This window comes from Phaethon aethereus (genome assembly GCF_964289735.1).
Source record: "Phaethon aethereus genome assembly, chromosome: 5".
Taxonomy (NCBI): domain Eukaryota; kingdom Metazoa; phylum Chordata; class Aves; order Phaethontiformes; family Phaethontidae; genus Phaethon; species Phaethon aethereus.
Genome location: NC_138579.1, coordinates 24060109 through 24073825, shown reverse-complemented (window position 1 = coordinate 24073825; position 13717 = coordinate 24060109). Strand labels below are relative to the sequence as shown.

At 39.5% G+C, this 13717-nt stretch overlaps 1 protein-coding gene across 3 annotated transcripts in view; it reads left to right on the top strand.

Moving 5' to 3' along the window:
* TSHR (thyroid stimulating hormone receptor) overlaps positions 1-13717 on the top strand; it is a gene marked incomplete at both ends in the record, with an annotated part of 70304 nt that overhangs the window by 20198 nt on the left and 36389 nt on the right. Inside the window, 2 exons of one of the 3 annotated variants that reach the window (XM_082001002.1) lie at positions 5805-5876; positions 12799-12873. The exons of 1 other annotated variant lie outside the window; for it this stretch is intronic. In XM_082001002.1, coding sequence (XP_081857128.1) covers positions 5805-5876; positions 12799-12873 — 147 coding nt within the window. The remainder of the gene's footprint in view (positions 1-5804; positions 5877-12798; positions 12874-13717) is intronic. One more of the 3 variants, XM_082001003.1, reaches the window with a different exon arrangement.

Below are 13717 nucleotides of genomic sequence, written 5' to 3'. Positions count from 1 at the left end.
CTTTCAAGTGATTGACCGAGTAAGCCAGAGAGCCACAGAAATGTCTTCTCTTTAGATTTTCATGTGTTCTATCACATCTACGCCTGTAATTCTCTCTGTAATAGTATTTTGGCCACATAGTTCATGCTAGTTATCAGATGCGTAGGTGTGACTGAAGGGGATTTATACCTCTCCTACATTTTCCCCTGGATTGTTTTTGCTCTAACAAGACACTAATAGAAATGAAAGAGTCATACGTAAGCAGGCAGAGGCTGCACAGGCACTCGCACACGCAGATTGCCTGTACCTCTCAAATGGAAAACGCCTTGATGTTTCTCCGGTCCTGGGCACTTATGATATTCACCAATTTCAAATGTTTGAAAATGGTCACCTATAAGGAATTAAATACTTATCAGAGTTTTCAGTTTAACCTCCTTATATGCTGAACACTGAGTTTTGCAAGTCATATTCTATCCTTGTGCATGTGTGCAGTCAAAAGAACCGGGATTATAAACAGCTTCATTTGAATTTTGCTGTAACTCCTTGGTACTAGTATTTCTCTAACTATATTTAGCATTCAACGAAAAAAATCAGCTATGCTACAGTCCTTACTTAAATGCATAACTGGAAGTGAAGAACTCCTGCCTAATAAGATGTAATTATGGCTCTGCTTAACTTTAAAATAGAGGTCTGTTAAATGTTATAATCTGTATGAAGAGTTAGTACTGTTTCATACATAAGAGCAAAGCTTTTCTCTTATTTTTCTAATCTTGATGATATTGGTTGAATATTTTTGTGAAATTGTTTTTTATTTCTATTATTGTTACTTTTACCTTGTGTTATGTTTTAACCCCAGCCAGCAGCCAAGCACCACACAGCTGCTCACTCACTCCCCCGACGGTGGAATAGGGGAGAGAATCAGAAGTGTAAAAGTGAGAAAACTTGTGGATTGAGATAAAGATGGCTTAATAGGTAAAGCAAAAGCCGTGCACACAAGCAAAGCAAAACAAGGAATTCATTCATCACTTCCCACCCGGCAGGCAGGTGTTCAGCCATCCCCAGGAGAGCAGGGCTGCATCACATGTAATGGTTACGTGGGAAGACAAACACTATCACTCCAAACATCCCCCCTTCCTTCTTCTTCCCCCAGCTTTATATGCTGAGCATGATGACATGAGGTATGGAATACCCCTTCGATCATTTGGGGTCAGCTGTCCCAGCTGTGTCTCCTCCCAACTTCTTGTGCAGCCCCAGCCTACTCGCTGGTGGGGAGGTGTGAGAAGCAGAAAAGGCTTTGGCTCTGTGTCAGCCCTGCTCAGCAATGATGAAAACATCCCTGTATTATCAACACTGTTTCCAACACAAATCCAAACCACAGCCCCATACTAGCTACTGCAAAGAAAATTATCTCCACCCCAGCCAAAACCAGCAAACCATGTTTTCAGCCAGCTCTAAATTGCATATTTTATTATATTACTATTTATAAATTTTTTTAAGTGCAGAAGGCAATTAACATCACTGACTAATTAACTAATTAACTAATTAACGTTGCAATTAATGCCACTAGCGTAGTTTACAGGGTTGATTCTAGTTTCATTGTCTTATGCCTGGCTTAAGCTGCCTACTCTCATGGCTCTTAAGTGATAGGACTAATTAATACTGAAACCAACAAAGTGTTCATTCATAGTGCGGTAGCTCCTAACTGATAGCAGTGTAGGCACCAGCCACCCCAAGAACAGAGTCCCTTGGTGCATTGTCAAATAGGACACTAGATTAACTGTCATAGAACAGCAAAGCACAAATAATGAATCAGTGCTTAGCAGTACTCAGTGCTTAAGGGAGAGATGACATCATTATCTACTAGATGCTTGGGTAATGTTCTGTGCATTGATACAGTATGGTCATTAAAATAAAGCAAATATGTCTAAGTTTGAATACATCAAAATCTCCACTTACCTGTATTTCTAAGTTAGTTAAAACCAAGGTTGTTTCTGTGCAGAAATAAAAAATTTTGAAGTATATGTGGTCTTATACTTTTTTTAAAAGCTTCTTTTTCTCATTAATGAAAATAACTGGGCTCATTTTGAGAAACAGAGTCTTTAATAAAGATTGTTTGGGAAGATCGGGAGTCAAACTGGAAGTTTTTTCAGTTGTTGGCTGAATATATGTAGTACTTGATTTTTGACCAAGAAACTCTTTACATTCCAGGTTGACAGATGTTTGGGGCAGAGGAAAGCAAAAACGCAAAGTTCTGCACAAGAAATCTAATATGTGTCTTATCAGTTGTTCAGGTTTCATTTGCTTGATATATGCAACGTAGAGTCTTTCAGGAACGTACAGGCTAAACTTTTGGTGTAAATATCAAAGCAGAAAGAAAATTTTAGAAACTTCAGATTGACTTTCTGACCTGTGAAACTAAGAAATGCAAACTAAATGACGTCCTATAAAACTTAAACTGTTTTTCTGAAACGTTTTCTTGCCCTTTTAACAACAACTTATATAGCAAAAATGTGATTTGTGTGCTTTTGTATCTTTGCAAATACTGATAGCATGTTTGTAATGAAAATGACCTCGGACTTTGGGTTCTTCTTTTTGAAAGATTTTATGGAATAAAGACTGAAGATTTTTTCTGGATTTATTGGGGCTTTTAATATGAATAAAAAATAAAGGTAGGAAAAAATGGTAGTACTCAGGGTAGCACAGGAGCAATTTTTTCATTAAATGGTATCGAGCACTCTCATGGGTGTTGTCTTTGCCTTAACATAGAAGGAAAATAAGTGAGCCTATTAAGTATGTAAGTGCTTATAGTTAAAGGTTTTTCATGCTTGGAAAACTAATGCATATTTTCTCAGTAAAGTTTTTTCCTTTATTCTGAAAAAGCTTACTGCCTTCGTGAACATACTGTGGCTGGCTGGATACTGGACTCGCTATATTTCAAATTGAAAAAAATTGCAATTTGAGCTCTGTTCACAAAGACTGGCTTAAAAGTTTGTCCCTGGCTCCAGGCCTGTTGCATTGACTCCATTTTATGGTCTGCATAATCATTGACTCTTTGAACTCAGTCAGCAATCTGTTAAGACAGCAAGCAGTTGAAGAATGGCAGCTACAAACACCAATTAATTTGTCAGTATATGCCACATGTTATTATTTACCGTGTTGTTTATGTAGTAGGTGTATTACATGAACTTGGAGTCTTTTAGCTTTGCTGACAATCTCTGGTACTGTTTCACCTCACAACTAAGTTTTTGTCATGAAATGAGATATTTCTTCTCTTTTTCTGCCTAAAATTTCTTTCTATTTATACTTTACTGTCTCCCTTTTCTTTACCAGTCTGTTTAGAAACACATCCTGTACCCCATATGTTTTTTTGTCATATTTACAGAATGTTGGTATATCTTTAAATTCTAGCAGATAGACGGGAAGAAATACGATACTCGCACTTCCAGCTGTTCCATCAAAATATAGCCTTTGAGGCTACATTTCTTCATTGTGTCTATTCTTGAGATATTAGGAGCCTTGTCTAAAAATTTATAAATGCAGAGTCAATTCATAATACAGCAACTTCGATATAATTGATTCATAAATATCATCCAGAATTTCCAGGCTTTTCTGATGGGACATGTAAATTTCTGGTATATCAATATCAAAGCTTAATGTGAGCTCACTGAGCCCATGTGTAGCTCATGAACGATGGGTCTGACTCCGCTCATTGTCTGACAAAAATGGAGAGGGATGAATGTCTGACATAAGAGCAGGAGGTCAAGAAGAGACTTCAGATGGTGTTTAAATTTTTGCTTTCTGGAACATGGAATTATGCGTAAGTGATAGGTTAAGTACGGGTGTCTGTAAAGATTGGTGATGGGAAGTAACTAGCATGTGACTCAGCATTTTGTAGGTGGACAGAGGACCAGAGGGATATAAGAGAGGTTAAAAGTGAGCTTGGATAGTCAGAAGTGGCTTAAACTATGTTTTTTCTTGGCTTCTGAGTTCTAACAGTCTCAGGGAGAAGCGTTAGGACTGTTTTATCCTCCTAATGAAGCCCAGGATACTATTAGCCTTCTTTGCAGCAAGGGCACATTGCTATCTCATGTTCAGCTTGGTGTCCACCGGGACCCCCAGGTCCTTTTCTGCAAAGCTGCTCTCCAGCCAGTTGGCCCCCAGCATATACTGGTGCATGGGGTTGTTCCTCCCGAGGTGCAGGACTTTCCACTTTCACCCTCTTGAACTCTGCAAGGTTCCTGTTGGTCCATTTCTCCAACCTGTCAAGGTCCGTCATTCACTCTGTTCTACTTTAAGACTTGATAAAAGCTGTCTGAAACCAGAACTTCCTCAGTCATCACTATCAGCTTCCTAAAAAACCTGGAAATACAGACAGATGTTGAAACACAACAGCACGATCAGCAGGCTGTGCTGGACCAAGCAGCTCTTTTTTACAAATATTTTGCCTAGGACTGCGACAAGAGAAGGAAGCAGTAGTATGAAGTGGAGGAGTGAGAAGGATGGGAGAGCACTGTTATGGGTGTCAAGGTGCTATGGGTGCAGGGGAATAGGCAAGTATACCTCTGGACCGACTGACATTCCCCTGCTTGGGGACTTGGTGGGAGATGGGTGGATTGATGTCAAGAGAAACATCAACCCAGTGTTGGAAAAATAGAACTCTGTAGGTTCTCCTTGCTCTTTGTTGTAACAAGTGTACGGAGTAGGGGGATATACTTGGGAAGTAGAGCCTTCCCTGGGGTGATAGAAGTGTACATTCTCTTAATTTATATTTTTACTCAAGAGGGAAGTTTTAAGAATTTCTACAGATATTTTTATTTCCTGTATGCAAGTTCCAGAAGCTTGATAAATCTTAAGATGGTAATATATTTGTCTGTGTAAATCAAATATAATTATTATAATCAGATACTTCACATTATGAAACAGAAAACATAATTAGGAAATCATCTTAATTTGTTTAACCCTTTTGTACTGAACTGTTCTTAAACAGCAGCTATGGGAAAAGTTTATCATTTGTTCTTGATCATTCCTCAGACTATTCATTGACTATAAATTATGTAAGTGTATTCCCAGATGTACTGAAAAACCAAAGAATACCTCATCCAGCAATGACAGGTTGTAACTGTAATTTTCCAAAGCATTTCCTCCTTTTTTTTGGAGGAGTCAGTCTGCTAGAGATTCATTTTGTTAAGAACTTGGTTGTTGATAAGTATCTCCCTTAAATATTACCTATTTTTCTGAAACTTCTTGCAGATGGGTAAGATACATAATTCTGTTCTCTCCTGAAGTGCATCTTTAACTGAGCTTAAGCTAAAAAATAACAATGTACATGCCTTCCCCACATCAGAGGTTTAGGGAGGAAGAATGTTGTATTTATTACAAAGTATATGGAGAATTCTGTGGCAGTAGTATGCAGTTGCTCTACCTGGGTATTCAGGCTGGTATACCTGAATTTCTTGCTCGGAATGAGGGATGGGATATCTTTGTGGAGCCTGAAATTATTAAAAGAATGCTTATACTCTTAATAATTCATCTACTTCAGTGGGCAAATATGTTTGCTGGTCATGCTCTTGTGCTTTGGAAGGTCCATCATTACCACTGAACGCTGAGTTCCTAGGAGAGACGATGCAGAAGGTTGTAATTTAGATTGAGGGAGCACACAAAGCAAACCATAATGAATCAGGAATAGAAACGAGGCAAAGATGGAAACTTTGGGAAAAGAGAAGATAAGAATAGAAATATTGGAGCAGAGCTGGAGTTGTGTAGTTGTTTTAATGTTCAATTGTACTTACCAAAGGATATTAACTGCCAAACTTTTATTTCTATAGGAGGTTTATGGAGACTCATCTAAGAACAATTCCAAGTGACGCTTTTTCCAATCTCCCCAACATCTCTAGGATGTAAGTTCTGTTTCTGATATTATTCTTTTTGCTCTTTTTAAAAAAATCACTTTCCTTCTCCAAAATTCTGTCTTTGTGTATGAAAACTTCTGAAATGAAAATACTCTTGCACCTTTGCTACCTCATCACTTAAGTTTTAGAACTGCAGGTAATCATCCCGTTGTTTATAACCTCAACCAGTCATAGGAAGGCATACTAGGCATTTTTCGATAAAAACACACTTCTATTGAAGTAGATGTGGTAAATAAGGCTATAAAACTTTTTTTTTTTCAGTTTTCAAAGTATGAGAAATTGTTTCATTCGTAAGAAATGAACATATTCTGTTGCTGGTCCCGGCTAAAAATATGTTTCCAGCTCCCAGCATGATTTGTTACTCATTTCATTGGAGACCCTGGGGCATTTCTAGACTAGGGATGAACATTCACCAAAACATTAGTATTTTTGTGATGTGAGAGGGACTTGCATAGTGTCACTTCCTTTGGATATTCCTATGGATACAACCCATAAATGCGCCATCAGCAGCCTCTACCTATTTGCCTCATGTCGATATTTGTCCCACTGAAAGTGGCTACCTTTGCACTGCGCTGCTCGTTGATGTCAGCAGTCTGGAGACAAAATTGTCCCACCTTTGTTTCTTCTCCTTGGTGGCTGGACCATAACCTTATCATCCTGTGCATGGCTATTTGATGCAGGTAACTTCTCTGCCATGTCCCAATTCACTCCCTAGAATCAGAGAGTCATGTAATTTAGAAGGGACCTCAGGAGGCCTCTAGTCCACCACCTGCTCAAAGTTGGGCCAACTATAAGGTCCAACCACATTGTTTAGGGCTTTATCCAGTTTAGTGCCCAGCTTTATCTGTGTCCGCTGTTAGCTAAATAAACCATCTCATTCAGCAAGAAGCCCAGATCTTTCTCGTTCAGCCTTGTCCTCGTTTCGGCTGGGATGGAGCTGTTTTTTCTTCCTGATAGCTGGTATAGTGCTGTGCCACAACTGTGTTCTGCTTAGCCACAAACAAAGACTTCGGTGTGTTAACATTGTTCTCATACCAACTCCAAAGCACAGCACTATACCAGCTATCAGGAAGAAAAAACAACTCCATCCCAGCCGAAACCAGGACAAGCCTTTTATTACTCATCTAGCAATAGAAGCTCTTCTTGTTGTCCTTGACATTCCTTGCAAGACTCAACTCCAGTTGAGCTTTGGCTGAGTGGCTGAGGTGGACTACTATTTAAGAATTCATGAAACAGGACTTGGGGAGACTGCTTAATTATATTTATAGTTTCATCCAGGTGTATTGAAGTAATGAATTTCTAAAATCTTTATAAGTAATTGTTCTTGAATATCTGCAGCCTTATTTACCATCTCAGTGTCCTGGTTTCAGCCAGGATAGAGTTCATTTTCTCAAAAAATTTGATTTTTTTAGTTTTCCTGATTCTCTCCCCCGTCCCACTGGGGGAATGGGGAGTGAGCGAGCGGCTGCGTGGTGTTTAATTGCTGGCTGGGGCTAAACCACGACACTCAGTTTAATCGGACAGATGGTGTATTGTTTTGGGGTTTGGGGGGTGGGGGTGATGTCCCTCATACGACGTATAGTATCACATACAAACCTGATAAAATTTGTTCAAAACAGAGCTTTATTAAATGTAGAAGGATGTCAAATCTTCTTTGGCTTTCAGTGACACATAATCCATTGCTTAGATGCTTTGCAGATTATAAAATTCTCAATTTCTAATATTTATGAATCTGTAAAAGCACAGATGTTCATCTGAAGAATTCGGTGAACCCTTCTCTAAAGATTCCTAGCCTTCAAAAACATCCAGTGGCCGAAAGGTTGTTACACCAAATCTTCCTAACCTTCGTGGCACTGAGGTGAGGAAGGGGTATTCACACTGCCTGTCTCTAGATCACTTGGCAACCTCACAGGCGAAGGACACTTACCCACCTCGTCTCTCTCCATGGGCATGATGAGTCAACGACAATCTTCTGCCTGTACTGTTCGGTAGTAAGGTGGTAACAGATAACCACTCTATTGCATGCTTTGATCACATTTAGGAAAGTCAAAATTACAAAAACTTTATGGCCTTGAATGAGCTGAATAGGTGCTTTTTACACATATTAAGATACTATTGTGGCAACCATGTCAGTTTATTTGGTTTGTGATTTTGAGGCTACCTTGGAAAACAAATTTCAGTATCTTCCTTGCATTATTCTTTAAAGAGAGTATCTGAATATGGAGTTTTACCTTCCCCGAGACCACATTTGTATGTAGGAAAATTGCATAGATAGGGTTGAATATAACAGTATAGTACTAAATCTACCTAAAATCATAACCTGATGGATGTGATAGCATTACACTCTCCTCCCTGCTGTGCAATGCCTTTTGGATTACCACATTTCTCTTTCTCTTCAATTTTAAAAAGCCTGTGAAGAATAGACAGTGGTTTAAATCTGAATAGTGTTAATGCCCTTCTGGATTTTTCTTATAGCATTACTACTACTACAGATCATGAACTCCCACCTTCTTGATATAAACTTTGGATTAAGGAAAAGCAACCAATACTTGTATTTTAACTACAGCTCGTGTGTATGTGTCTTGGCTTCTAATCTGCCACATGTCCCGTTTGCCTCTCTCAGCCCATAATTTCCATCAGCAATGAAAACTACCAGACCATTCCTTGCTTTGTAAACTCATCTAGAAAATATTCTGAAGTTTCAATAGGGTGATAGAAACTGTGTTTACTGTTCTAAATACAGCACTTTGTTTTGCTATATGGTCTCTACTACATAATTTTCACAAATAAACCTTTTCTTCCTCTGCACTGAATAGAAAATTTAGTTGTCTTCTTCATGAACATTGTTTAAACAAAAATTTTAGAGCTACTTCTCTTAAATGAACGCATATCTGCATACTCTTGAAAGCCAGAAGTAGAGATTGTTTCCCTGCGCTGCTTTGCCACAGGAATGAAACAAAAAGCATTCCAATGAAATGCTCAAGCGCAAATATAATTCCTGTCAGAAATGCGTCAGTGCACTGTAAAAAAAAAAAAAAAAAGCTTTATAAGGTATTCAGATGCAAGAGAAATTTCTGGTTTACATCTTTAAAGTTGCAAATACATTGAATCGTGGTAGAAGGGCTTCGCTTGGTTATTTCCTGCTGACTTAGGGCAGGTTGAACATTCGGTATTCTTAAGGTGAAGGATAAGGAAGCTTTTTCCCGGGCTCCGGATGACGCTTTGGGATCACATCCATGAGTTCCTCACGGACACCTGACCTGTAGCTCCCCGAGCAGTGTCGCCCACAGCTTCGCCACGCCAAGCAGCGTCCACGCGTTGCCCAGCGCTCTCTGCCCGCAGGCCCACGCAGAGCACGGCTCTTCCCCCGCGCACCGCTTTTCTCCCTGCAACACAGCGCCTCCTCGCGCCCCGTGCACGCGGCTGCCCCACAGCCCGCGCCACACCACGGCTCCCCACGCGTGGCGCGCACCCGCGCCCCGCTGCGCCCACGCTTCCCCTGCTCCCCCGGGTGCCAGCCCACGCAGCGCAGCCCCACCCCGGGGCTTCGATCGCCTTAGCTGCTCCTGGGCGTCCTCCCACGAAGTACCCCACGCGTCGCCAAGCTGCCCGCCGTCAGCAGCGGGGAAGGGGGCAGCCGGTGGGCAGCCGCGGGGGCTGCTGCGGCTGGAAAAAAGCGGAGAAAGGTGGAGAGAGGCAGCAGGAAGACAGCAAGGGCAGGGAGAGGGCCTTGTGGCTACTGTCCCACGCCGATTGGCTTCAAATCCTGTGTTCTCAGGCTCTTTCTGAACGGGCACTGGTCACAAAGTATTCTTTCCGATTTTTTAAAATATTTTAAATATTGTTTTATGTTTATTGGAAAAAAAACATTTCTCCTCTTTAAAATTTCCACAGGAAATAAAAATCTGATCCATAAATGCTTGCATTAAACAGCCTTCCTGGATTAAATGATCATACTTTGAAGTGTTACCTGCAAAGGGGCTTCCTCTGAAGCTTGTGCGTTCGGTGTTTAAGCTATGGCTGTGTTCGCGAGGGGCGTTGAAGGCGTTTTGAAATCCTGCGAATTAACCGCAGCTGGTGGGGAGGAGAGGTGCTGAACTGCAACACGCCTTCAAAATGGGAATTTAAACGTGCTCTCCCTCTTCTTCTGATGCAACCGCTTCCAGTTCTGGTTGATTGCTGTGATTTTTATTTCTTGCGTTTAACGTGTTGTATCAGCTGTTCATTAGCCAGAGGCCAAAAATTTTTGGAGGGACTCTGAAGACTTGGAAGTAAATCTTTATGCACCATTAATACATGTTTGTTTGACATTCCTGTCTCAAAGGAGATTTTGAATGCGTTTGTGTGGTTTTTGAGTGTTTATCTAGATGACACTAAAGCAAATAAAACTACTCATTTCCCTGTCATCAGTGATAATGCAGTTGAATTACACAAATACATATGCTTATGAAGCAGAAGAGTGGAAGTCAACAGGGAAAGAAAATAAGCCCTTTCCTTCCCACTTTTGTCCCACAGATGAAAGATATAAAACGGTAACTCGACCAGCTCCAAGCCAGGCAGCATAATAAAAATGTGACAAGCAGCATGGTGGGAAGGGACGTGGTGGCTGTAGAGGTGAGGGAGGGAGGAGGAATCCCCGTTGCCATGCTTCTGCCTCTTCCCATATGTCAGAGAAAAGCACTTGCCTGCCTGATGTAAGGTGACCCACTTTGATCACGGAGCAGAAAAAAGTCCTCTCTAATTCCTAGCCCAAGCATGAGGATGCAATGTTTGTTCATTATCCATTTTTAATTTAATTTTCTGTCAAGCTGATTTATATATAGCTGTTTGCTACGTAGAACAACTTTTTTTTTACTGTGATATTGATATAACCTATCTTTTGGTAGGTTAAAATGTAGTCTCTGTTAAAATGGAATAATTAATTTTCTTTTAAGACTGAAACTCCAATTTCCTGTGCAATAGACATTTACTGCTTACAGGAAAACAACATTAAAACACCTCACTTAAACATCTAACTCTGCAATACTCAATCACAGAGGTACAGACTGGAAATACTTTCTTTATTGTATTCCTCTTTTATTATCTTCCTTCCTTTGGGAAGAGGCATATAGCTTTGTAAAAGCAATATTAATGTAGAAAGAGAATCTGTTCGTCATACGATCTCTACTAGTTGGTTTTCCGGTATCTTTTCAAACACTGTTTAATACATCTCCAAAGTGACCAATAAAAAGGAAATCTCATGTTAGAAGAGTTAAAGTTGTTTCAGGTAATATGTTTCTAGCTCCAGTCTGGAGAAGACTTGGAACAGTTAGTGGTATTAGTCATCTCCTGTTTGGTAGAGCATGCACTGGGCACAAAGAACTCTTTCCAATTTTTTAAAATATTTTAAATATTGTTTTATGTTTATTGGGAAAAAAAAAAAGATTTCTCTTCTTTAAAATTTCCACAAAAAATAAAAATCCGATCCATAAATGATTGCATTAAACAGCCCTCCTGGATTAAATTATCATATCTTAATTTGCTATATACTATTATTAGTCTTAATACTGTCATTGGAAAAAATGGAAAGAATGTTAAAAATCTTCTCTGCTTTGTTTAAGGAACACAACCCAATTAGAACTGATGTAAAATACCAGTTGGATTTTTTTAAAGTATGATTCTAGGTCTTTTCAGGTCTACTGATTAAAAAGGAGGAGAGGCATATGATACAGTCTCTTTATTACTACCTTTGATTTGATTTTGACATCTAAAATTGACATCTAAGACTCTTCTAGTCAGTTCAATTTTGTGCATTTAAAACAATGATTAAGTTGTTCAGGGCATGTGTAACCATGCAAAATATTAAAAACGGACTCAGGAACTTCAATCAAGAGTATCAAAAGATAGTTACTTAAATATTTTAATAATAATAATTATAAAGAATATACAAGACTTCCAATTATTTTAAAATACCTATAGATTAGAAATATGATATAAAGTGTGATCAGAAAAGTAAATAAAATACAGGAATACATCTTTCAAATGCTATTCCAGCATTAATAGACTTTAAAATGAGGAGATACCTTGAAAGACAGAATCAGACAGTTCACCCCAAATAGCAGTCAGTTACTCTGAAAATCTGCACTAGTTAGTTGTATTGCAACTTTATTCACACTTCAAAGCCTTTAACAGTAGTTCCAGTATTATCATCCTCCGAATCATGGTGGAGGGACTCTGCAGAGGTATTTTCTCATCGCGTTCAGCAGATCACTAGCAGCACAAATGCGACTCAGTCTAAATTGCGTGCAAATAAATATTTCTCATGCTTGCTGTCTGGTTTTGCTTCTGAGCCACATTGCTCCTTACAACCTGTACAACTCACTGTATGGCCAGAATTTCTCTCTAAATTCATGTTAGAGCACTGTTTTTTCCTCAGCCAATGTCAAAGCATGGGTTGCCCTGAGGGTCTGTTTCTAGAGAAATTGCAACAGTTATTGCAGCGGTGGCAACATGGACCCAAGGACCATCTTTGTTTCTTTTCTTCCTTTTTAATTCTTAGATATAGAGAAATATGCCAATTCACCTGAGGGCTAGATCTCCTTAAAGAATTCAAGGTGATCTTAAGTGGGGAAAAGGGAAGAAATATGATTCTGAAATGTGAAATCTGGATGTTTGCTTTTGCTGCTTGATAGCACTGTTGTGGGTTTTTTTTTTATTGGACTGTATTCTTCAGTATAGTGTGCATCTAAGGCATCAGTCAAAATCAACATATTATTAAAAGTTCCTCCTTCAGACACTGTCCGTGTATCTGGCAGTGTCATGGCAGTTGGACGAGAAAAAGAATGAGAGGAAATATAAGTGGCGTGATGGGCACTAGCCATGGCTTGCCAAGGTCTGAGACTTGTTTCTTTTTCTGTTTGCTGGTGTTTAGCTACATCTCCATAGATGAAACACTTCAGAGTCTGGAGGCCCATTCCTTCAACAGTTTAAGTAAAGTCACTCATATGTAAGTAGTGTAATTAAATAAATGAATACAGTAATAAAATAAATATAGGGATGTGTGGAAATAACATACATGTTGATGTTTGAGTTGTCATTTTTGTCTCCTTTGTAGCTAAATATTCCTTTTCTCATTTCCTTTCTCCGTAATGTAGAGCCAGTCTCTTTTTTGACTTGTGCTTTCTTTCCTTACGTCTTTTCTGTTCCCTTACTCTTCTGTATCCTCCCATAGAAGTGTAAGAAAGTGTAGTGAAAAATATGTGGGACTGCATTATGAGCTTGATGGCAAGTTGAAATAAACCGGCAACTAAGAATTACTTCTGTCAAGTTACTGAAGGTAAGTGTAAAACAGTAATATAAGCACCAGAAATAAAATCAGAAGGGCCAAAGCACAGAGCAAAATGGCACTAGCTGGAGACATGAAGAATAAGAAGTAATCGTCCTGGAAGTGCACTAGTAAAATGAAGAGTGTTTATCTGGTTATTAAACGGAATGGCAACGTTACGGACAAAGGCTTCTGGGAATTGTTTTTATACCTTCTTGTTCCGACCAGTCCTCACCAAATGATGCACTAGGGCAGTTACACAAGTGGTAGGATACCTGGGTCCAGGGAGTTCCTGCCATTCATCAGTACCCCGACAAAATGAGGAGGTAATATATCGAATAGAGCTTCATAGGATCCATCCTGCATCTGGAACTCTTCCATGTTTCCATTACTGGTCCAAATGAGAGAATGGAAACCGTGCCAGCACCGTAAAGCTCAGAGGAGTTGCAGTTTGGCATATTTCAGAGAAGACTTGTGTTTGTAGAGGTTCCATGGGAGAGCACTGTCAGTCATTGTGGATCCAGAA